At 61.8% G+C, this 21,434-nt stretch overlaps 5 protein-coding genes across 8 annotated transcripts; 4 read left to right on the top strand and 1 right to left on the bottom strand.

Annotated features, from left to right (window-relative positions):
- Positions 1-94: 94 nt before the first annotated feature.
- On the bottom strand, positions 95-578 carry APOC3 (apolipoprotein C3). Its single transcript, XM_074162527.1, has 3 exons — positions 521-578; positions 278-404; positions 95-191 (listed from the first exon to the last, which is right to left on the bottom strand). The coding sequence occupies exons 1-3, from the start codon at positions 576-578 to the stop codon at positions 95-97; spliced, it is 282 nt and encodes a 93-aa protein (XP_074018628.1).
- Positions 579-1,760: 1,182 nt separating this feature from the next.
- On the top strand, positions 1,761-3,459 carry APOA4 (apolipoprotein A4). The gene is made up of 4 exons (XM_074162496.1): positions 1,761-1,975; positions 2,092-2,148; positions 2,285-2,411; positions 2,532-3,459. Exons 2-4 carry the CDS (start codon positions 2,100-2,102, stop codon positions 3,457-3,459), a joined length of 1,104 nt encoding a protein of 367 aa, XP_074018597.1. The 5' UTR covers positions 1,761-1,975; positions 2,092-2,099.
- Positions 3,460-3,800: 341 nt separating this feature from the next.
- On the top strand, positions 3,801-6,840 carry APOA5 (apolipoprotein A5). The gene is made up of 4 exons (XM_074162273.1): positions 3,801-3,895; positions 5,437-5,504; positions 5,615-5,726; positions 5,928-6,840. Exons 1-4 carry the CDS (start codon positions 3,801-3,803, stop codon positions 6,838-6,840), a joined length of 1,188 nt encoding a protein of 395 aa, XP_074018374.1.
- A 201-nt stretch (positions 6,841-7,041) lies between these two features.
- Positions 7,042-11,734, top strand: ZPR1 (ZPR1 zinc finger). The gene is made up of 14 exons (XM_074162349.1): positions 7,042-7,195; positions 7,589-7,750; positions 8,113-8,203; positions 8,411-8,481; positions 8,678-8,764; positions 8,844-8,966; positions 9,099-9,152; positions 9,255-9,321; positions 9,619-9,689; positions 10,174-10,263; positions 10,350-10,460; positions 10,565-10,651; positions 10,886-10,951; positions 11,360-11,734. Exons 1-14 carry the CDS (start codon positions 7,067-7,069, stop codon positions 11,492-11,494), a joined length of 1,344 nt encoding a protein of 447 aa, XP_074018450.1. The 5' UTR covers positions 7,042-7,066; the 3' UTR covers positions 11,495-11,734.
- Positions 11,735-11,981: 247 nt separating this feature from the next.
- Positions 11,982-19,477, top strand: BUD13 (BUD13 homolog). Of its 4 annotated transcripts, none has more exons than XM_074162346.1 (13): positions 11,989-12,119; positions 12,412-12,502; positions 13,299-13,383; positions 13,555-13,612; positions 14,556-14,783; positions 15,024-15,155; positions 15,529-15,614; positions 15,690-15,808; positions 16,171-16,279; positions 16,700-16,838; positions 17,154-17,338; positions 17,708-17,789; positions 18,152-19,477. In XM_074162346.1, the coding sequence occupies exons 1-13, from the start codon at positions 11,989-11,991 to the stop codon at positions 18,243-18,245; spliced, it is 1,539 nt and encodes a 512-aa protein (XP_074018447.1). In that variant the 3' UTR covers positions 18,246-19,477. The 4 variants fall into 4 exon arrangements, with proteins under 4 accessions (XP_074018443.1, XP_074018447.1, XP_074018446.1 ...); XM_074162345.1 differs by having other exon boundaries at positions 14,322-14,907; positions 15,031-15,155; XM_074162344.1 differs by having other exon boundaries at positions 14,322-15,155.
- Positions 19,478-21,434: the final 1,957 nt, after the last annotated feature.

The following is a 21,434-nucleotide window of genomic DNA, read 5'->3' as shown; positions in this document are numbered from 1 at the left end:
TCTCCTTCAGCGCCGCTTTATTGCAAGAACCGTGACAGCGGGGGGGGGGGGATTCCCAGCCCGGCCGGCCCCCCCTGGCCAGCCCCCGGTGGGGCTACGCGGCCGGCGTCCGCTTCCAGAGCTCCTCCACCTTCTCCTTCAGCCAGACCAGCCGCTGCTTCGCCAGGTCGGCGTTCTCCTCCAGCCATCGCCTGCAAAGGGGAAGGGGGGGGGGCTCAGCACAGGCTCCCCCGTGGGAAGCAGGGCAGTGGGCTAGCGGGAAGGTTTGGGGGGCAACCTGGCCTGCTGAGCCGCCTCCGACTCCTGCACCATGCTGAAGGTGCTCTTGGCCATGGCCGTGGCTTTCTGGGCGAACTCCTGCACCTTCCTCACCAGCGCCTCCGGCTCCCCCGGCGTGTTGGCCCCTGTGAGCGCAAGCCCCGTGGGAGCTGGGGGGACGGGGCCACGGGGCTGTGCCCCCCCCCGTGCCCGACCCCCGTCCCCCTGAGCCCCGTCCCCCTCCTCCTGCACCAGCCCTTACTTGCTCCCACTGCCAGGGCGGCCGTGCAGACGAGCGCCAGCAGGAGCGACGCCTTCATGGCTGGGGAGAGAGCAGAGCACGTGGCGGGGGGGTCAGGCAGGGGGGTCCCGCATGCCCACGGGGGTCCCGACCCCCACCACATCCCCTTCCCTTGCCGGGGGCTTCCCCACTCACCTGCGGCGGGCTCAGCTGGGCGGGGGCGGCCCCGGACTCCCACTTTATACCCTCCCCACCGCTGCCGCCGGGGGTGTTCGTGCAAAGGTCAGGGGCGGTGGGGGCTGCCGGGGAGGGGGCCTGGCTGCAGAGAGCGGCCCCACTGCCAGGTTCGCTGCAGAGGGGCCTGCCCCCCGGCCAGGAGTTGGGAAATCCTCCAGGAACCGAGCTGCCGGGGGCTCTGCATGTGTCTGCATGTGAGCACGTGTGTGCATGCGTGTACATGCATGTTCACGCCGGTGTGCATGCCTCCAGCCTGGTGCCCGTGCCGAGGGCAGCCGTGGGGCTGGCGTGGGCACACGCGGCATGAGGGTGACATCCAGCGGCACCGGCCCCGGGCGGGATGCCACCCGGCAGGCGCAGGCGGGTGATGCATTCCCGGGTCCGGCCCTGGGGCACCGCGAAGGCTCTTTGGACCTTGGCATCGCCGTCGCCCGGCCGATCCCTGCCCGCCGTGTCCTTCGCCCCAGGTGACACATCACCGCCCATCTGCAGCCCGGAGCGGGTCCACCGGGGCGTGGGTGGGCTGGGCCAGGGGCTGCATCCCCGGGGTGGCCCCCAGAGCCCGATGCCCACAGGTCCCAGCTCTAGTCAAGGGGACACCAAGCACCGCCTGGCTGCAGCATCCCGCAGTTTTGGGGTGCTGGCCATTCCCTGGGGCTGGGCTTCCTCCGAGAGCCTGCACTGGACGGAGCCATGCTGTCCTGCATGTACAGTGTCATGTGTTCCCCTGTATCCATCACAGCATCCCCCCGAACCCATGTCCCGCCACACCGCACATCCTGGGTACCGCGCAGCCGGCACCGGCGGGGCCATGGCTGCATCCCACGGAGACGCGGAGCCGGGGGCTGCCCCCCGTGGTGCATGGTCCCCTCTGCCCCAGGGTCCTTGCCCCGAGGAGGGGCTCGGGCCACACCTGCACCCCACGGAGATGTGGAGCCCCCCACGGTCCCCTCTGCCCCAGGGTCCCTGCCCCCAGGAGGGGCTCGGTCCCCTACAGACCAGCGTCCTCTCTCTGCCCCGTCTCCTGTCACCCCGCCGGGAGCTGGCGGGGCTGCGGGTGATGTCAGGGCTGCACGGGCGTCAGCCGCTTCCACGTCGCGACCTTGCTAAAGTCCAAGCCCGCAGCCTGTGTCACAGGCCTGCGTGGAAGCCACCGAGGGCGCTGGGGCTGCATAAATAGCAGCCGGGAGCTCCCCAGGGACAGCAGGGACCCACAGCCAGCAGCAGCGCAGGTGAGCGGCTGCGTGGAGGGGTGGGAGAGCTGGGGGCTCCATCGCCGGCGGTGGGGGGCTGGGGGCTGCCAGTCCCTGGGGCTCCTTTCACCTTCGCTCTGTGTTCCCACAGGCAACTCCCAGCGCTCAGGATGTCACCGAAGGCGGCCAGCCTTGTCCTGGTGCTCCTGGCCGTCGCAGGTGAGGCAGCGTGTGGGTCCTTGGTGCCGGGAGGGTGGCCCTGGCCCCGGGGCAGGGATGGGGACCTGATGTCCCCCTGGGGGGAGCTGCTGCCGAGCGGGATTGTGCCGGCACTGATGCCAGCATCCTCTTGCAGGGGCACGGGCTGATGTCAACCCGGACGAGGTGGCCAGCGTGCTCTGGAAGTACTTCACGGAGCTGGGAAGCAATGCCAAGGAGACGGTGGACCAGCTGCAGCAAGCCGAGCTCACCAAGCAGCTCAAGTGAGCAGAGAACCCGGGCGCCAGGCAGGGGGGACAGGGAGGTGGCCGGGAGGTGCCGGGCAGGGGAGGGGGCTGCGGGCACGTCGGGGTGCTGGCGGTGACGTCCCCTCCTTTCCCCAGCACCCTGCTGGAGAGCAACCTGAAGAGCGTCAACACCTACGCCGAGGACCTGCAGCGGCGGCTGGTGCCCTTCGCCACGGAGCTGCAGGCGCGGCTGGCGCAGGACTCGCAGCGGCTGAAGGAGCAGATCCGGCGGGAGCTGGCGGAGCTGCAGGCCAAGCTGGCCCCTTACGCCGACGAGGTCCACCAGCAGATCGGCACCAACATCCGCCAGCTGCAGGCCAAGATGAGCCCCTACGCCGAGGAGCTGCGCTCCCAGGTGGACCGCGGGGCCGGGGAGCTGCGGCGGGCGCTGGAGCCCTACGCCGCCGAGCTGCGGGACCGGCTGCAGGACAACGCCGAGAGCGTCCAGGCCTCCCTCAGCCCTTACGCCGACCGGCTGCAGCAGCAGATCGACGGCGGGGTGGAGAGCCTGAAGGAGCGGCTGGCCCCCATGGCCGACGAGCTGAAGGCGCAGGTGGGGCAGAGCGTGGAGGAGCTGCGGCGGGGGCTCAGCCCCTACGCCCGGGAGGTGCAGGACGGCCTCAACCGGCAGCTGGAGAGCCTGACGGCGCAGATGGAGCGGGCGGCGGAGGAGCTGCGGGCCCGCCTGGCCGCCAGCTCGGAGGAGCTGCGTGCCCAGCTCAGCCCGCTGGCCCAGGAGCTGCGGCAGGTAGCCAGCGGCGACGCCGAGAGCCTGCGGCAGCGCCTGGCCCCGCTGGCCCAGCAGCTGGACGAGCGCGTGGGGCAGACGGTGGAGGCTTTCCGGCAGCAGGCGGCCCCCTTCGGCGAGACCTTCGGGCGGCAGCTGGTGGAGCGGCTGGAGGAGATGCGGGGGAAGCTGGACTCGGGCGCCGCTGGCGTGGAGGACCACCTGGAGCTGCTGGAGAAGGAGGTGCGGGAGAAGGTGGCCGCCTTCCTCGGCACCGTCCAGCCACCAGCGAACTGAGCCCTCCCTCCCCCCCCGGGTGCCACGGGGAGGGGATGTGGGGTGACCGTCCATCCCCCCCATACTGTGAGCTTTCATGGCCGCTGCTCGCGGCAGAAATAAACTGGCCCCTTGTGATGCACGTGCTGGTCTGTGTCCCTCCTTCTCCACAGCATCCCTGCCCCGGGACGGGCGACCTGGGGCACCGGGGAGAGCGTCAGCCCTGAACTCGGGTGCCAGGGCCCCTGGGGAGAGGGGGCAGCAGTGGGGCCAGGTGGGTGGGGGTCTCCGTCCCCAGCTGCAGGTGCAGGTCCTGCTCAGGGGCTGGAGGCGGGGGCAGGCAGGTGAGCCCATCAGCCAGCATGGGCAACTCGCAGCAACTCAATGGCAATCAGGTGGCCCTGGAGGGGCCAGAGCCCCAGCAGACGGCCGAGCATCCCCACTGCAGCGGGGCCAGGTGCTGTCATGGGGGTCAGGTCCCTGCGGGCTGCGCTGGGTGGGTGATGGACACCTCATCCCTGCAGGGACCAGCCCCAGGTGCAGCGGGTCTCAGAGCAGTAGGGTGGGAGCCTTGTCCCCAGGAGCTTCCCAGCTCAGAAAGAAGAAGCGGAGAGTGGAGCTATGGCCACAGTGGGTGCCCCGAGCCCCCCTGCTGGTGGGTGCCCCGTGAGGACCCCCTCCCACGGATGGAGGACCCTACAAAGACCCTTTCCACGGATGGAGGGATTTCCCTCCTGGGCTGCAGCGGCAGGAGCCGGCGGGTGGGAATGTCACCGGGGCTCCTCAGGGCAGCCCCCACGGGCGAGGGAGCAGGGTGGACTTTGGTGCCAGGGGAGCGTTGGCGGCAGCTCGGCGTTTCACCCCTGCAGCACCCCGGACTTTGTCCCCGGACCCCAGACCCCCCGGGGAGGGGGGAGCCACGGCTCCCGGCAGGTCCCTGTTTGCCGAGTTGCTTCAGCGCAAACATTGCAGCGCTCTCCTGATTTAAAAGCCTGGCGTCAGCAGCCCCCGCTCCGCACCGGGATGGGGCCCCAGCGGAAAACGCTGCCACTTTTTTCTTTTCCTCCCAGGGGAAAAGCAACTTTTGAGGGAAGTAAGACACCAAACCACGGTGGGTGTTGGTATCCCAGCGGGAAGCGGGGCCGTGCAGCTGGCAGCCCCCGTGGAAGGTGCACTCTCGTGCCCGGGCTGCAGCCACGGCCACTGTGCTTGGTTCGCCCTTCCCTGGCACGGCCGGAGCCAGACTCATCCTCCTGCACCCACCCCAGCCCCATCCCGGGGCTCCGGGCTCCCTTGCCCCCCCGTTTGGACCACAAGCCCCTGTGACAGGAGCTGCCAGCCCATGTCCCTGTCCCCAGGTCCTGCTGCTCTGCCTCCCCCTCGCCACCCTGGCAGCCCCCATCCACCGCTCGCTCAGCGGTGCAAAGGTCGGCGGCCACTTTCTTGTCCCGAGGAACCTGCAGAGCCAGCAACGAGGGCTCCCTTATCCCTGGGGAAAACACGGGCTGATCCAGTGGGACACTCTGGCCAGCGTCGGGGCAGCTCCGGTGCAGATCTCTGCCCGGGGAGGGGCAGGGTCGCAGCCCCGAGGGGGTTAAGGCTGCCCGGTGTGGGGCAGGCGAAGGGGCGGCCGGCGGTGGACAGATGGCCAGCACTGCCCCCCCACAACGTCACCTCTCAGGAAGGTCCCGCGGACCTCCACGTTGTGTTTACACAGCGTGAGGTCCAAAAAGCCCTACCCCCGGGGATGCGCCCTGTCGCCCGCGCCCCTCGGCCTCCCGCCGGGGCTATATAAAGGCGGCCGCGGGGCCGGCTCCCGGCGGGAGGGACACGGGAGGCCACCGGGAGCCGGGTGGCTTAACTTTGCCTGCCCGGAGGAACCAGGTGGCACTTCCTGGGCGTCTTCTTTGTGTTACTGGGGACCCCGGGAGCGGGGTCCTTTGGTGGGGGGGGTGTTTGTGTGAAGCCAACGCGCCCCTTTTCTCTCTCTCCCCGCAGCATGTCGGGCCGGCAGATCACGCCTCTGAAGGCTGCGCTTCTCCTCGCCCTCCTGGCCACCTTACCGGGTGGGTGGCGAGCGGGGGAGCTCACTGGGGAACTGCTGGGACGTGGGCTAACTGGGGGGGTGGGCAGCGCCATGGCCCCCCCGCACTGACGGCTGCCCTCCTCCCCGCAGTGTCGCCGGCCGAGCTGGCACGGAGCGGCTTCTGGGAGTACCTCAGCCAGCTGACGAGTGACAAGGAGAGCCCGGAGCGCAGCCAGAGCAGCAAGCTGGGCAGGGACATCGTGTGAGTACACTCTTCCGGGGCGGAGGGGGGATGAGCTCCCCCCAGGCCCCACCAACACACACTGCCCGCCCGCCCCCCCCCCCCCCCGTTTCTCTTCCCCCCGGGCACAGAAAAGCTCGTGAGGGCCATCCTCAGGGGTGACAACGACTTGCAGAGGCGCTGTGTGAAGTGCTCAGTGACTTCCTGTACTGTCTCCTGCAGAAACCCGAAGGAGAGCATCCAGGATGGGGTCAGCTACATGGGGAACTTCCTGGAGAAGCTGGGGCCTCTCAACAGAGGCCTCCAGCCCCGGCTCTACCAGGACTCGGACAGCCTGCGGAAACTCATCCGGAAAGAGCTGGAGAGCCTGCGGGTGAAGCTGTCCCCCTATGTGGACGACGTCCACCAGAAGGTGGGGAAGCACCTGGAAGACCTTCGCTACCGGCTGCAGCCGTTCACGGAGGAGCTCCTGGACCAGGTGTCCCTCAAAGCCCGGGAGCTCCGGTGGCACCTTATGCCCAGCCGGGAGGCGACAGCTCAGCTCCTGGAGGGTGCGGACGAGGTGCAGAAGTTCATGGCTCATTACGCCGACAAGATCGCCTTCCACACCGAGCAGGTGAAGGACATTTTCCAGCCCTACGCGGACAGGCTGGTGACCGAGATCCACCGCAACGTGGAGGAGCTGCACCGAAACGTCGTCCCTCACACCCAGGCCAGCCCGGAGCAGCTCAACCAGTACATCCAGGAGCTCTCCGCCAAGCTGACCCAGAACGCCAGGGACCTCCACCAGAAGATCCAGAGGAACCTGGAGCAGCTCAAGGCGAAGCTGAGCCTCTACCCCGGCAGCCCCCAGCAGCCACCGGCCTCCACGGAGGAGCTGGCCCAGGAGGTGCAGCGGCGGGTGGAGGAGTTCCGCAGGGACACGTACGTCCAGATCCAGGACTTCACCCGGGCCCTCGACCAGGAGACGGAGGAGATGAGGCTGAAGCTCTCCTCCTCCTCCTCCTCCCGGCCCTCCCACCCGGGGGAACCCCAGGAGGGCCCTCCCGCCCTGGAGGACCTGCACGCCCGCCTCGACGCCCTCTGGAGGGACCTGGCGCACAGCCTGAGCGAGCGGGGCGGGGAGGCGCGCTGAGGGGCCGGGGGGCGGCGGCGGGGGCGGCGGGGACAGGGAAGGGGCCGGCCGGGTCGGGCTGAACCGCAATAAAGGCGCCGCCACGGCGGACCCAGCCGGGCCTCGCCGCCTCCTCACGTGACCGCCCCGCCTCACGTGATCCCCGCCCACGTGATCGCACCCGCCCCACGTGCTCGCGCAGTGCGCAGGCGCGGCGGGGAGCGCTTCCGGTGTCGTCGGCGGCAACATGTCGGCGCTCGGGACGGTGGAGGCGGCGGCGGCGCCGGGGGGGCCTCTGTTCCGGCCCCTCAGCGCTGAGGACGGCGAGCAGCGGCCGGCCGAGATCGAGTCGCTGTGCATGAACTGCTTCCGCAACGTGAGGGGGCTGGGGGGCCGCGTCTAGGCCATAGCGGCCTGTGGGGCCTGAGGGGGCCGGGAGCCCGTTGCGGGGCGGGGAGAAGGACAGGGGCCTGCCCCGGCCACAGTGGCTTTCGGGGTCTGGGTAGGGGGACATGAGGGCCAGGCCCGGGGGAAGGACCTGCCGGGGGCTGCGGCTGGCCCCAGAGCTGGGGGGTGGCTGTAGGATGTGGAGGGCTGGGCTGAAAGGGGTAGGCAGGGGGTCGGGGGGAGGCAGGGCCTGCTGGGAGGCGGGAGGAAGTTGGGTGTTTCAGGGGGCGACTGCCCCGGGGGGGTGTTGGCAGGAATACGGGGCCTGGGGGAGATGATGCCCTGAAGACTCGGGTTCCCACGAGGCCCCTCGCTGCCCCAGGGGGTGACGCGGCTCCTGCTCACCAGGATCCCCTTCTTCAAAGAGATCATTGTCAGCTCCTTCGCCTGCGACAGCTGCTCCTGGTCCAACACGGAGATCCAGTCCGCGGGCAGGATCCAGGAGCAGGGCGTGCGCTACACCCTGGCCATCACCTCCCGTCAGGTGAGCGGGGCGCCCCTCGTCATCCCCTGCGGCGGGGCTGGTGCTGCCTGTGTGCAGCAGGGAGCTGCCTTGCAGATTCCTTGTGCGCACCTTTGTCCCTCACAAGCTGGTCTTGCTTGAGCAATAAAGCGTTTATCTTCTGTGCTGTTTGAGAAATAGTTATTTGTTTGGTAGTAACTATTTAAAGCCCAAAACGTGCACGTTCCTGGTGCACTCCTGTATATAGATAGCTCCAGCAGCCTCTCTGTTCACTAACGCTGCTGCTTTGGTGGGTGCTGCCTACCCCAGCGTGGTTGCTTAGTGTCTGGGGACTCACAGTCCTCCTGGGGATCCTAACGCCGCTCCTCGGCTGTCGTGTGCAGGACATGAACAGGGAGGTGGTGAAGACCGACTGTGCCACGGCTCGAATCCCAGAGCTGGACTTTGAGATCCCTGCTTTCAGCCAGAAGGGAGGTGGGTGCTTGGCCTGCGCCCCTTGGCATGCTCGTGGGCGCGCGGTAGATGCTGGTTAAGGGCCTGGCCTCCTGCCTGTTGGGTCAAATAAGCTTGACAGAGCCAATGTGTGGAGGCTGCAGGGGGTTGGTGGGAGCTGGCAGGGTGGGCAGCACCGCTGTGGTGTGCTTAACGGTACCATCCCTTCTGTTTTCTTTCTTTGTCAAGTTCTTACCACCATCGAAGGGATAATTGACAGAGCTGTGGCGGGCCTGGAGCAGGACCAGCCCCTCCGCAGGGTAAGGTGCTGTGCGAGGAGAAGCTCCTTGGGGACGCCCGCTTGCGAAATGGGTGTTTTGTTCCTCCTCTGCCTGTTGGCGTTGCCCACTGCTGCCGAGAGGAGTGTTACGGGCTCTCTGGTTTGTGCTGTTGTCAGCGTTGTCTTCGGCTCTGGGCTGCCCCTGGCATCGGTCTCGAAGGTGTCCTCTTTTGCAGGCAACGGATGAAGAGGTGGCAACTAAAATAGATGAGTTCATTGGCAAACTAAAGCAGCTGAAAGAAGTACATTCCCCCTTCACCTTTGTGAGTACGGGCAAGAGCACGGCCCCTTTCTGCATGGGGGAGGCACGGGGTGGCCTCCTAAGGCTTGGTTCCCCCGTAGATCATAGACGACCCTTCAGGGAACAGCTTCGTGGAGAACCCTCACGCGCCACAGAAGGACGATGCTCTTGTGGTGACTCACTACAGGAGGACTCCCCAGCAGGCTGCCATGCTGGGACTGGAGGTAACGGGGAGCTGGCGTGGGGTCAGCCCACACGAGGCCAGGGGGAGCAGGGCTGGTCAGTCCCCTCACTCTCTGGGAGACCCTGGATTAAGGAACAGAAGTTAACGCTGCTTCTGGTGTCCCCTCTCGCAGGGAGAGGAGCTGGAGGAGAAGCCGGCTGATTCCACGGAGGATCTGAGGAACGAGGTGGGTGACTTTGCAGCACGATGGTGGCTGTGCCCAGGTGACTGGATTTCTGGGCTGGCCGGGACTTTCCAATTCTCTTTTTCTTTCCTTCCTGTGACCCAGGTGCTGCAGTTCAACACCAACTGCCCCGAGTGCAATGCTCCCGCCAACACCAATATGAAGCTGGTGCGTATCCTTTGAGAGGGGGCGTGGGCGCAGGTCAGTGCCCCCTGTGGGGGTCTGTGCAGGGACTGGTGGGGTGAGAGCCTCTCTGCCTGCTGAGCCAGGTCTCTCCCTGCTGCACTCACGAGGCATGAAGAAATGACTAGTAGTAGGGCCTGGCAGGGTGCAGAGCCGTCTCGGTGCCCCTCACAACTTGCTGGCGAGGTCCTGCAGTGCCTCGGGAGGGGCTGAGGCTGGGAAGAGGGCGCAGGCTGCTTCTCCCAGACTTTCCTTTCCTTGAGTTTTCCTTGACTGCCTGCTCCAGAAATCCCACACTTCAAGGAAGTGATTATCATGGCCACAAACTGTGACTCCTGTGGGCACAGGACGAATGAGGTGAGCTGGAAAACCACTGACGCTTTCCTGGGGGGCCGTGGGGGGGGAGGGAGGGTGGTGTTCTGTGCTTTCCTGGTGGGGGGTTTCTCAGCATCCCTGGCCTCGGCTTCACGGTGTGGCTGTTGGGGAAGCCGGGCTGGGAGGGAGGCGGGATTTTTGGGCAGCGTGGTGGGGAGCGTTGCGCTGGGTGAAGCCGAGCTGCTTTTCTCGCTTCTGGGTGGGGGGCAGAGCAGAGGGGAGCTGTGCAGCCCCTGCTGTGTGCCGTGGGCTCCGGCCGGCTCTGATTTACCTTCCAAAACATGGGAAGGGAGACAATTTGGGCTTGAAGAGCTCTGTTTTGGTGCAAGCCAGCTGTCCCCAGGCTGTGAGTCTCCTCTGAGCTGCCAGGGGGAACCCTCTGGAAGCCCCGTGGTGTGCTTTTAAGTATAAAAGTATAAACTTTTAAGTATAAAAGTCCAGGAAACTGACTGCTGGGTGTCTGTAGGTGAAATCCGGGGGAGCAATCGAACCACAGGGCACCAGGATCACCCTTCGGATTACAGACCCTTCCGACATGACGAGGGACGTCCTAAAGGTACCGTGCCCGCCTTGCCCTCCTGCGGGAGGTGCGGGGGGGATTTGGGGCGCACGGGGGGACTCACGGGGTGCTTGCCCTCGCAGTCGGAGACGTGCAGCGTGGAGATCCCCGAGCTGGAGTTCGAGCTGGGGATGGGAGCGCTGGGGGGGAAGTTCACCACCCTGGAGGGGCTGCTGAAGGATATCAGGGAGCTGGTGAGTGCCGGGCTGGCCGGTGGGGCTCAGACTCCAGTATCTGGCCCGGCTGTGGGGCCGGGGTGTCTCTGGGCTGGCTGAGTGAGCGGGGCTGCTCTTCCCAGGTCGAGAGAAACCCCTTCACGCTGGGGGACAGCTCTGCGCCCGGCAAAGCGGAGAAGCTGCAGGAGTTCGTCGGGAAGCTGCAGGAGGTGGGTGCACTCTTGATTTTTCCGGGCTCTGGAAGGCGGTTTCCCCACCGTCTCTGCAGCTGTGGAGTTCCACTGAGCTCAGCAAGCGTCACCACGCCTTTTCTCCTTGTTCCACTCTTGTTTTATCCAACTATTGCTGGTTTTTAACTGAGGGAAATGTTAGAACTGAACGTCGTGGTGCCAGAAGCGCTGAATGATCACGCCTTAACGCCTGGACGTGCTCTCTTTCTGCAGATCATAGAGGGGAAGACGGGGGCTCACTTCATCATGGATGACCCCGCGGGCAACAGCTATCTGCAGGTACGGTGCTGTGCCCTCGCAGGACGAGCTCCTCGAAGTCTCCTGAGCAGTTTGGGTGGATTTTCTCCTTTACTTCCCTGACGTGTGTGGGTGGGCAGGGTTCCCTGTGGGCTCTGGCAGCGAGTGGGTTGCTGCAGGCCCTGTCCGGGGACAGGGAGCTGCTGGTGGCTTTGTGGGAAGGAGAATGGGAACGATGTCTGCTCCCCGGGTAATCCCGGGGCTGGGAATGTGGGGGTCTGGGTCGTGCCCTCCACGGGGTGATGGGCAAGTCTGGTCCTCGGTGGGGGGAAATCTCGTCTGGAGCCCCTTGCCCTTGCTCTGGGGCACTGGGGAGGGGGTCAAAGCCTGTGCTGGTGCCCAGGAGTTGGAGAAGAGGGGTGTGAAGGAGACCTCCATCTTGCCCCACAGAACGTCTACGCCCCGGAGGAGGACCCCGAGCTGAAAGTGGAGCGCTACGAGCGTACGTTTGAGCAGAACGAAGACCTGGGCCTGAACGACATGAAGACGGAAGGCTACGAGTCGGAGGGAGCCTCGGCCCGGTAGCCGGGACCAGCTGGACCCCTTCAACCTCTTCCCCCGAGGGCTCTGGGGACCAGGACTTGTTCGGGGCTGGAGCCCCTCTCCCCTTCCCGGGGGGTGCCTGCTCTGGGGAAGCCGCTCCAGCCCGCAGGCAGCGGGGATCGGCGGCGGGCCTCCCTCCCGCGGGTCTGTCGGGGCGGAGGGGGGGCCGCCTTGGGGTGCCTTCGGGGCTGGGACCCCCAAATAAAAGGTGTTTGAAGGAGGCACGGTGTCATGGTGTCCGCCGCCTCCTCCTGCTGCCCCCTCGGCCCCGCCCACTGCCGCGCGCGGTTCCGCCCACTTTGCTGCACGGCCACGCCTATGTCCCCGCCCAGTGCCCGCCCCGGTCACGCCCACTGCCGCGGCTCCGCCTACTGTGCTGCACGGCCACGCCCCTATCCCCGCCCGGTGCCCGGCCCGGCCACGCCCACCTCCGCGGCGTGTCCCTCCGCGCGCACCGTCCCTTCCGGCAGGGCGCCATGATGGCGGCGCAGGGGCTCTCCAAGGCCGAGTACCTGCGGCGGTACCTGAGCGGGCCGCCCGCCGCCGAGCCCGCCCAGCCCCGCCGCCGCCGCAAGAAGAAGCCGCCGGGCGGCGCCGGTAGAACCGGGTGAGTTGCGGGGGGAAGGGAGGCGCCGCGGCCCGGCCCGGCCCGCCCCGCCCGCCGCCTTTCGCGGTAGGCCCGACCTTTCTCGCTACCCCTCTGCGGGCCTCGGCCTGGGAGCTGCCGGTGGCCCCGACCGCCGGGAGCCCCCCGAGCCCCTTATTTCCCTCCGTGGGACTCCCCATGGTCCCCTCCGGGGCCGGGATATCCCTCCGAAACCAGAAACCCCCTGTCCCCTATCGGTCGGGCCTTTTCCTTGCTGGTCGCCTGACGGCAGGGCCCCTTTCCCCGCTCCCAGGATGCGGATCGTGGACGACGATGTCAGCTGGAATAGCATTGCTGCTGTCCAGGAGAAGGAGGAGGAGGAGGACGAAGGGGACATGCCTGTGGTGAGCGGGGAATTACGTCAAATGGGGTTTCACAAACTAAACCCTGTCCTCTTACGGTCCGTCGTGTGTCTCTCTCTGGGAAGTGCTCGCCAAACCCTTTCTCGCTGCCTCTTCTTTTCGTGGAATCAGAGAGTGGTTTGGGTTGGAAGGGACCTTAAAGCCTATCCAGTGCCACCCCCCACCCTGGGCAGGGACACCTCCCACCAGACCAGGGTGCCCCAAGCCTCCTCCAACCTGGCCTTGAACCCCTCCAGGGATGGGGCAGCCACAGCTTCTGTGGGCAACCGGGGCCAGGCTCTCAGCATCCTCACAGTAAAGAAGTTCTTCCCCACATCTCATCTCCGTCTACCGTTTTCCAGTTTGAAGTCACTATCTTACTGTTAGGTCCCTGCAGATAAAAGTAGCCTCCTCTTTACATATTTGCCTTTTCACAAATGCCAAAAGCATGTGGTAGGGCCCGTACAGCGTACAGTGGTTCTCACGGTTTCACAACAGCTGCTTGAAGCAAGGCAGGAGGAGAAGGTAACGCTGCGGTTGCTGGAGCCCGCGGAGTGCTCTGCGTGGCTTGTGGCACAGGCTGGAAACCTGGGCAGCGAAGAGATAAAGGTTGAAGGCGAAGGCTTTGGAAGGTTCTTTTGAGATCTGTAGGAGGGCAGCTAAATGGTGGTCACACAGTGCAGTTATGCTTAACTATTTGTGTTAGAGGCTGGAAATCCTTTCTTTCTTTCTTTCTTTCTTTCTTTCTTTCTTTTTTTTCCTTTAAGGTGTGTTGTTTACCTTGGTGTTTTATCTCCAGGTGGCAGAATTTATCGATGAGCGTCCGAATGAAGTGAAGCTCATGGAGGAATTCCGGACAAATGCTAAATGGAAACTTCTAGGAGGTGAGACTGGACCTTTCCACCCTCTCTCCCTGGGTGCTTAACTGCTCCAAACAATAGTGTTGCAAGTTAAAAGTAATACTAGCTAAAAAAAAATAAATCCTTGAAATACTGAAGAGAGCATGAACTGTGGAAAGCCCTGACGGTGGTGACTTTCTGCTTGTTTTTCCTTAGACCAGAATGAAGACTCACAAAGTTCGGATATTTCAGTACCTGCCCAATCCACCGTGAGGTACGGGGCTGCATCTGGAGGTTCTCTGTCAGTTAACTCTTGTTTTCTGGTATCGTCTGGCGTCTTCTGCAGTTTCTCAGTGCTTTTGCTGTGAAATGGGAGAAGTGACATGCGCAGGGATTCCTTTTCCGCTGTGGAATAACCTCTGCAGACAGCATGCTGTCTCGCTTTCTGTGTGACAGGCAAACAGCGACCCTCTGATAGCGTCAGGGAAACGCGAGTGACAACTCGCTATGATCTGGAACGTGGTGAGGACGGTGTTACAACGAGCCTCTTTTCCAAAAGCCTCTGTGGGATGTTCCACGGTCGCACAGCATCCAGGCTCTCTGAGAGAGCACGATGGGCTGTTTCCTTGTGAGAAGGTGATTATACAAGAGCCCAAAATGGGTTTTGTAGTCTGAGTCCCTGGAGGCTTTAAAATTCTAGCTTTCTTGTGATCCAAGTTGCCTCAGAGGCTTTCTGGGATCTGCTTTGGGAAGCGTGCAGCTCAGTGATGCAGGTCGCTACACAGAAGTGCAGAATCAAGTATGAATTCGTGTTCAGAATGATGCTTTTGTCCTTGACCCCTACTGGGAGCTTTACAGGTCCCACTTGGGTTTTGTTTCCAGGCTGGAACCAGCAAAGTAAACAGGATTCTAACTCTCCTTTTCACCTTCTCCTCCCCTCCCAGGCGACAGCGCCACGACTCCCCGGAGAGCTCACCGCCAAGGAGACCACGGCACGACTCCCCGGACAAATCACCTCCGAGGAAACAGCGCCATGATTCCCCAGACCTGTCCCCTCCCAGGCGAGAGAGAAACAGTTCCCCCAACCTCTTGCCTCCCAGGCGACAGCGTCACGACTCCCCGGACCTGTCACCTCCCAGGCGACAGCGTCACGACTCCCCGGACCTGTCACCTCCCAGGCGACAGCGTCACGACTCCCCGGACCTCTCCCCACCAAGAAGGAAGCGTCACGACTCCCCGGACCTGTCACCCCCCAGGCGACAGCGTCACGACTCCCCGGACCTGTCACCCCCCAGGCGACAGCGTCACGACTCCCCGGACCTGTCACCCCCCAGGCGACAGCGTCACGACTCCCCGGACCTGTCACCCCCCAGGCGACAGCGCCACGACTCCCCAGACCTCTCCCCACCAAGAAGGAAGCGTCACGACTCCCCGGACCTGTCACCCCCCAGGCGACAGCGTCACGACTCCCCGGACCTGTCACCCCCCAGGCGACAGCGTCACGACTCCCCGGACCTGTCACCCCCCAGGCGACAGCGTCACGACTCCCCGGACCTCTCTCCAAAGAGAGCCACTTTAGTGATGGGGAAAAAGGGCAGCAAAACCACAGAGAAGTCACAGTCGGGGGGAGCCCGGGGAGAGCAATCTCAGCTCAGGCACGGCATCTCTGACAAGGCCTCGTCACGGCAGAAGCGTCAGGCGACTCCAGATCTGTCCCCTCCACGGAAGAAGAGGTACGATTCCGACCCCGATTCATCACCACCTCGGAGAAAGAGGACTGGGTCACCGAGTCTGAAAAAGCAGAGCAGAAAAGGTGAGTGTGTAAGCTTGTTGTGTCTGTCTTGTTCTTTGCTGGCTGTCCACTCTGCCATCGTGTTTTTTCATCAGCTGGGTTAGAATTAACCCGAGAGATTGCTGGCTAAGATTTAAACGTGTCCCAAGGGAAAACAGAGTTTAAAGGCAGTCTCCAGCAGTGCCTGTTGAGAAAGAAGAAGATTCACAGACTCCTGTCACCTACTTATGTTTTCTCTGCAGCTCGTTATCTCGTAAGGTCTTGATTGTTTGTTTAGGAGTTATCCTTGTACAGCACCATGTTTAGTCCTTTTGTGGAACTAATTCTGTCTACTTCTGTGATTTTCAGTTAGTATACGTCTTTATTGCAGGTGCTTCTCCACCCACAAAGAAGCTGAGGCCGGTGCCCTCACCCCAGAGGGACCTGAGACATGACTCTGACTCTCCGTCCCCGCGGCGGGGTACCCGGGACACCTCTGACACAGGCCGCAGGCTGGGCCCTGCGCGCAGCGATTCCCCCACGCGTGGGCCTCTCCAGCAGAACCGGAGCAGATCTCCAGACTCCGATTTATCACCTCCACGACGGACTCTGCCAGCTGGAAAGGACCAGCACCATTCAAGGAGTCCCCCCGACCTCTCACCGCATCGCCACCGTGATGCCAAGGGGTCTCCCAAGAAGGTAAAAGATTCGTCTCTCCGTTTAAGCTATAGATTATTTCCTGTTGATAGAAAACTGAAAGTCCAACGAGTTACAAGTTGTGGAGTAGAAATTTCATAAACTTCATGTATGCAGCCGTGGCAGACCCTCTGCTTGCGTTAAGAAGAGGCACGAGGTGGGCTTGAGAGAGACGCTCTGGCTCGGTCCACTCTGTTTCTGGAGGTCTGGGGAGGTTGCTCCCAAGGGTGCCACCAAAGTGGCTTTGTAACGTGGCTGTCTCTGCTGACACGTCTCTCCTGGCTTCGGATTGCCCCTCATTATGCCTCTGGATCACCAGACAGCTCTCAGCTGGCAGAAAATATGATTTTTTGTTTGATTCGCAGGCAAACGTGATGTTATCTGGGGTCAAAGCCGGCTTGGTGTCAGCTGATGTGCTGCGGAGGGAACAGCAGGAGCTCAGGAGGCATGAGAGAAACAACAAGCACTTGGAAGGTAGGGCTGTGTCTGTCGGGTTCTCGCAGGCTGTAAAACAACTGCGTGAGCAGCAGCTTTCTCTTTCCCTGCTTTCTGCTGGCTCTTGGTGCCGTATCGGGCCCTGCTGTTGAGGGCTGATGGAGAGCATCCCTGTTCCTTGGGTAGGGTGACCGAGCCTCGGAAATAAAAGCTTTATAAATGGAGATTTGAAAGCGAAGCCGGTGAGATCATAGGGAGGGTGAGAGAGTTTTTCTCTGTCTGCCTGGGTGGCTAAAAGCAAGAGCTGTGATCCTGCCTGCTGGTGGATGAAGAGCTCTTTCAGACGTTTGAACAAATAAAAGGAAAGAACATTGAAATGAGTCAGAGTTAGTCACTGAATTGTCTGGAGATGGCGAAGTGTTCCAAAATGCGTGACTTGAGGCATCTCTTCCCCTGCAGAGGAATCCCGACACTCCGAGACCGTCTTCCGAGACAAGTCAGGCCGCAAGAGGGACCTGGCGCAGGAGCGGCTGGAGCAGAGGCAGAAAGCTGAGGCCAAGTCCGAGAGAGACGAGCAATACGCCAAGTGGGGAAAAGGGTGAGGTTCCCCACAGCTCCCGGGCACGGTCTCTGGGCCCCGGGTTACCGCTTAGGACTCTCCACTCCCTGCTTTTTAGCCCATTTTTGGTGCTGCTTCCAGTGGTGGCGTTGGTGGCATGTCCCTTTGTTGAGTTTGAGCCTGGGACAGGGAGAGTGCGTGTTCCACGTGTCTTGGAGACCCCCTCGGCGGGACGTGCGTTGGGAGTGCGGCGCACGCAGCGCACATTCAGGACTGTGCTCAATCCTGCAGACTGAGCCACTCACAGTAAACGCTGGCGTGGCTTGGGGTGAAGCTCCGTGTGTTTGCTTTCAGGCTGGCGCAGGGGCGGCAACAGCAGCAGAACGTGGAAGATGCCATCAAGGAGATGCAGAAGCCGCTGGCCCGTTACATTGACGATGAAGATCTGGACCGAATGCTGAGAGAGCAAGAGAGAGATGGAGACCCCATGGCGGACTTCATCAAGAAAAGGAAGGCCAAGGAGAACAAAGAAAAGAAAGGTTTGGGTGTTGAGTTACACCGGGGTGTGGTTTAAGGCTCTGATGGTGTTAGAAACAGGGTTGCTGTTCAATAGACAGCCTAATCCTAAAGGATTCTCCGGAGTTGGTGTAGTAGTGCTATTATTGGCTCGTTACCAGTAGCCGTTACTATTATTTGTTAGTTTGGAGAGCAATATCCAGTGATTTGAACATCGACCGATCCTAGTTCACTTAAGTGCATCTTTGGGAGTTTCCTCTGTGAGCTGTAGCTGGCTGTGAAGTTAATATCACTGTTCATATATATATATATATATATATGTGTGTGTGTATATCTACCCCATGGGTTGGTGCCGATGTGACCATCAGCTGCATCGCTCTTCCTGTTCCTAGAAAAACCTCGGTACAACGGACCAGCCCCTCCGCTCAACAGATTCAATATATGGCCCGGGCATCGCTGGGACGGCGTGGACAGGTACGGCTTAGAATAATAATGAAAATAAATGGGCTTTTGCTTCAGAGAGCTCACAGTGTAAAGATTGCCAGTTATCCCGGGAATGAGGTTATCAGCAAGAGTAAGGTTGAACATGTCAGGCTGCGCTTGGGTGATTGAGGGTGATGAGTACGTGCTTGTCCGGGCCAGAAGGGAGCGAGGCCGGCGCTGTCATTAAGGGTGTCAGCAGTTTCGGAGATGCCGCCTGTTGCTAACCACGGATCGAGGTGGGAACTGAGCCAGAGTCACAGTAGGGGAAAACTTGCAATGTCTCTAAAAAGGTTTCATTGCTTCAGAAGAGCTCCTGCGCCGCAGCCCACGGTCTCCTCGGTCTTTCTTTGTAGGTCCAACGGGTTCGAGCAGCAGCGCTTCGCCAGGCTTGCCAACAAGAAGGCGGTGCAGGAGCTTGCCTACAAGTGGAGCGTGGAGGACATGTAGACGTAGAGGGAGAAGCAGGAGCGGCGCTGCAGAGCTTCGCCCTCCGCCGGAGCTGCGAGGAATGGCTCGCTCTGCCTGGACCGAGCCCTCTCCTCAGCGCTCGGTGTCCCAGGGGACCGTCTTCCAAGAGGCAAGGCTGAATTTGGAGGAGAACTGCCCAAAGAGGGTGTTAGAGAGACCGAGCACAGCCGCAGCGGCTGCTGCCTGTGGGAGCCCCTCGGCTCTGCCGTTCCCCCAGAAGGTGCTGCAGACACCGCTTTCTGGTCCGTTTCTTTGTCTTCTAACAAACCACAGAAACTGTGCGCTTAGTTGTTTTATGCCAAATGCTTTGTCCTCCAAGGGCGGTTCACAAGTCTTCAGGTGCCCTAAATCTCAGGGGTTTTTTTCGTGGTAAAAGCGCGCTGGGTGCTGGCTGGCTGGAGAGTCAGCCTCGGCCGCTCGGGCTGGCCCAGAGCCCAGCTGCGGTTTCGTTTGGTTCGAGTTCTTCCAGGGAGCAGCTGCCCCCTAAAACTGAGTCCCGTGGGCTGGTGTCACGTCCTCCCCGTGTCCTTCCCAGCGCCCCCAAAGGGCTTCTGTGGAGTTTGGATTCGTGGAGCCAGTGAAGCTCAGCTTCTCCCCCCGCGGGCTGAGCAAAGCTGCTTGCTCTGTGTCTGCCTCTCTCCTGCCAGAGCCTCAGGGACCAACCTGCAGTGCTGTATCTGACAGCAAAAGCTCCAGCAGCCCCCGCCGCTCTTTGAGCGTCAATTTCTTGTGGAAATGAACTCAGGGAAGGTGTTTGAATTCCTTCCCCTGACCGTGGCTGGGCAGATGGGTCCCCCCAGACTTCCCTGTGGCCAGCGATGCTGAGAGCGTTTCCCTCGCGCCGCTGCCGGGGAGCTCGTCCCGCGCCGAGCGAAACCCCTCTCCTGCGAACAGATTTGTCGGGCTCAGAGCTGGAGGGCGGGCAGAGGCTTCCCTTAATCCCACTTGTGGAAATAAATACAGTTGTTCTGGATGAAGTGCAGCCCACGGTTGCCATGGAGATGCCGTCCGTTAGTGGTCAGGGGCCAGTCCTCGGAACCGCGGGGATCCTGGAGCCCGAGGAGAGCTGTGGGCGAGGAATGGAAGGACAAAGTCTCCTCTGGGAGCGGGAGAGCCTTGGGACTCCCTTCCCTGGTTTCCATTCCCTGGGTTACGTTTCCGGCAGTCCCGAGATCCGTCTGTACACTTGTAAATAACAGTTTTTTTACTTGATTTCCGCGTGCTGGTGGTTTTTCCATGGCAGGGACAGGGAGGGTTTAGGGAGACAAAGCCATTTGAACGTTACTTTAGTACCTGAAACCAGCGTGAGCTTCTGCTCTTCCCACTTACTTTGGAGGCTGGAGTTTTGAGGTTTTTAGGTGGAGGTTCCGATGTTCGTTACTGCCAGAGGGACCTCGTTTCGGTGTTAATTACAAGACTGAATTGATGCAATACAGCTGTTATTGGTGTATTACCGGATATTGTCTTGGTAAAACACGCCTGTATAAAATTAGAGGATGGGGGAGCTGAGATGATGCGATTATAACCTTTTCAAAATGCTTGCTTCCGTGGTGTGGCCTGGGCGCAAACCGGCAAATACCGGGGGGGCCTGAACTGGGCGCCCCTGGGCTACTCAAACGGGCTGTGAAGTGGCCCCCTGGCCTCCGAGGTAGCTGCCCTCTGCCGAGAGCACGGCCACCTCGGTGGCAGTGGGGTCCCTGTCCCCAACCAGCCATTTAAGTGACACCATCCACGGTCGGTGTCGCCGGGGAGGGGCTGGGTCCCTCGGGAAGGGCACAGCAACTTTGATCAGCTTTAACCCCCACCCCCCCAAAAAAATGAATATTAAAATCTTAATTTAATTTAAAACACAGTCATTCCCAGTCACGGCAAACAGCGAGCAGAGTAATTATTATGCAAATTAGGCAGATAGAAAAATGATTAATAATTGCGCAAATTAAAAAATTATTGTAAACATCCTGGGAGCAGTGATAAGTGCGGGAGGAGTGCGGGCGCGGGGGGCGGCGCTGCTCCCCCACCTCCCGCAGCCTGATTCTTTTTCTCATTAGTGGGATTTTAATTAGCAAGGGAGGCGCAGGAGCTGGGTGGTGTCTGGGGGGAGGCTGAGGGTGGGTGGGGGCTGGTGCCCAGGTTCAGAGGACGGGACAGAGATGCCACCTGGGCGCTGCCAGCCCCGAGCTTGAACTTGGAGCCCAGCTCCCGGCTGCAGACTCCGTTATTGGGTGGAAAAGCTGGTTTTTGGAGCCTCTTCCATCCTTTTTGGAGGGACCGTGGTGCTGGGGGCTGCCACGAGCTCCCGCCACTGTCCCTCTGTCCCCCCCGGCGTGGGCAGGACCCGGCACCACCCCCCAAACGGGCGCTCGCTAATGACCAGCGCAACTCTCTCCCTTGAACAATTAATGAGCTTATTTGTCTGGCGTTTGGCTGCTAATTGCACAACATTATTCCCCCCCCCCCGTTCGACTGTTTTACTTTTATACTTTTGACAGTGAGCACGATAATAATAATAATAGGCTTACACTGGCTAATAGGCTTACGTGGTGCATTATTCATGTCAAGGACAAGCAATTAAGCCTGGCCTCACACATAATAATTAGATTTTTGTTGATGAGCTCATGGGTAATGTGTTTAGTTAAGATTAAGAACTTAATTCCTGGTGTGCGACACCCCCTGCCCCCGGGACCCCTGCCCGCGGGTGGGGGGCTGTGCCAGTGGTGCAGGGCTGGCCGGAGGGGCCACCAGCAGAGGTGGGTGGCAAAGGGCCACCGGATTTGGCCAGTGTGTCACCCGCCCCGTGTCCATCTTGGTGAGCACGGACGTGGTTTCTCCCCAGTACCCGGTTTTGGGTTGTTCTGGGATTTTTTAACGGCCGCGGCAGAGCGGGTTCTGGCCGCTGCGTCCCCCCTGAGATCCCCTGTTATTTTTTTAATTAAAAAGAGCTCGGGATTTTTCGGTTTAATTTTTCTCTGACCGGCAGCGGCCCCGGGGTGCGGGTCCTTGGGGGGAGCCCCGTGGCTGCAGAACCCCTCCCGGGCCCCGAGGGGGGAGCACCCCGGGGCGGTTTGGGGGAGAAACGCTTTCCCCGGCAGCGGGAGCGGGAAGGAACATCCCCGAGACTGCCAGGTTAGTGATTGTATATGCATATGTGCACTTTCCTTAATTATTCCA

The sequence above is a fragment of the Numenius arquata genome, chromosome 22 (assembly GCF_964106895.1).
Source record: "Numenius arquata chromosome 22, bNumArq3.hap1.1, whole genome shotgun sequence".
In the NCBI taxonomy this organism is placed as follows: Eukaryota; Metazoa; Chordata; class Aves; order Charadriiformes; family Scolopacidae; genus Numenius; species Numenius arquata.
The sequence above is the reverse complement of the archived record's forward strand: the minus strand, read 5'-3'. Positions and strand labels throughout refer to the sequence as shown.

Coding starts and splice junctions, on each gene's coding strand:
- APOA5 (XM_074162273.1), top strand. CDS start 3,801: ATGGGCAACTCGCAGCAACTCAATGGCAATCAGGTGGCCCTGGAGGGG. Junction 5,505..5,614: donor CCTCCTGGCCACCTTACCGG/GTGGGTGGCGAG, acceptor TCCTCCCCGCAG/TGTCGCCGGCCGAGCTGGCA. Junction 5,727..5,927: donor AAGCTGGGCAGGGACATCGT/GTGAGTACACTC, acceptor TGTCTCCTGCAG/AAACCCGAAGGAGAGCATCC.
- ZPR1 (XM_074162349.1), top strand. CDS start 7,067: ATGTCGGCGCTCGGGACGGTGGAGGCGGCGGCGGCGCCGGGGGGGCCT. Junction 9,322..9,618: donor CACCAATATGAAGCTGGTGC/GTATCCTTTGAG, acceptor TGCCTGCTCCAG/AAATCCCACACTTCAAGGAA. Junction 10,264..10,349: donor TGACGAGGGACGTCCTAAAG/GTACCGTGCCCG, acceptor TTGCCCTCGCAG/TCGGAGACGTGCAGCGTGGA.
- APOC3 (XM_074162527.1), bottom strand. CDS start 578: ATGAAGGCGTCGCTCCTGCTGGCGCTCGTCTGCACGGCCGCCCTGGCA. Junction 405..520: donor CGCCCTGGCAGTGGGAGCAA/GTAAGGGCTGGT, acceptor TTGCGCTCACAG/GGGCCAACACGCCGGGGGAG. Junction 192..277: donor GAGGCGGCTCAGCAGGCCAG/GTTGCCCCCCAA, acceptor TCCCCTTTGCAG/GCGATGGCTGGAGGAGAACG.
- BUD13 (XM_074162342.1), top strand. CDS start 11,989: ATGATGGCGGCGCAGGGGCTCTCCAAGGCCGAGTACCTGCGGCGGTAC. Junction 15,809..16,170: donor CCAAGGGGTCTCCCAAGAAG/GTAAAAGATTCG, acceptor TTTGATTCGCAG/GCAAACGTGATGTTATCTGG. Junction 17,790..18,151: donor CGCTGGGACGGCGTGGACAG/GTACGGCTTAGA, acceptor CTTTCTTTGTAG/GTCCAACGGGTTCGAGCAGC.
- APOA4 (XM_074162496.1), top strand. CDS start 2,100: ATGTCACCGAAGGCGGCCAGCCTTGTCCTGGTGCTCCTGGCCGTCGCA. Junction 2,149..2,284: donor GGTGCTCCTGGCCGTCGCAG/GTGAGGCAGCGT, acceptor ATCCTCTTGCAG/GGGCACGGGCTGATGTCAAC. Junction 2,412..2,531: donor GAGCTCACCAAGCAGCTCAA/GTGAGCAGAGAA, acceptor TCCTTTCCCCAG/CACCCTGCTGGAGAGCAACC.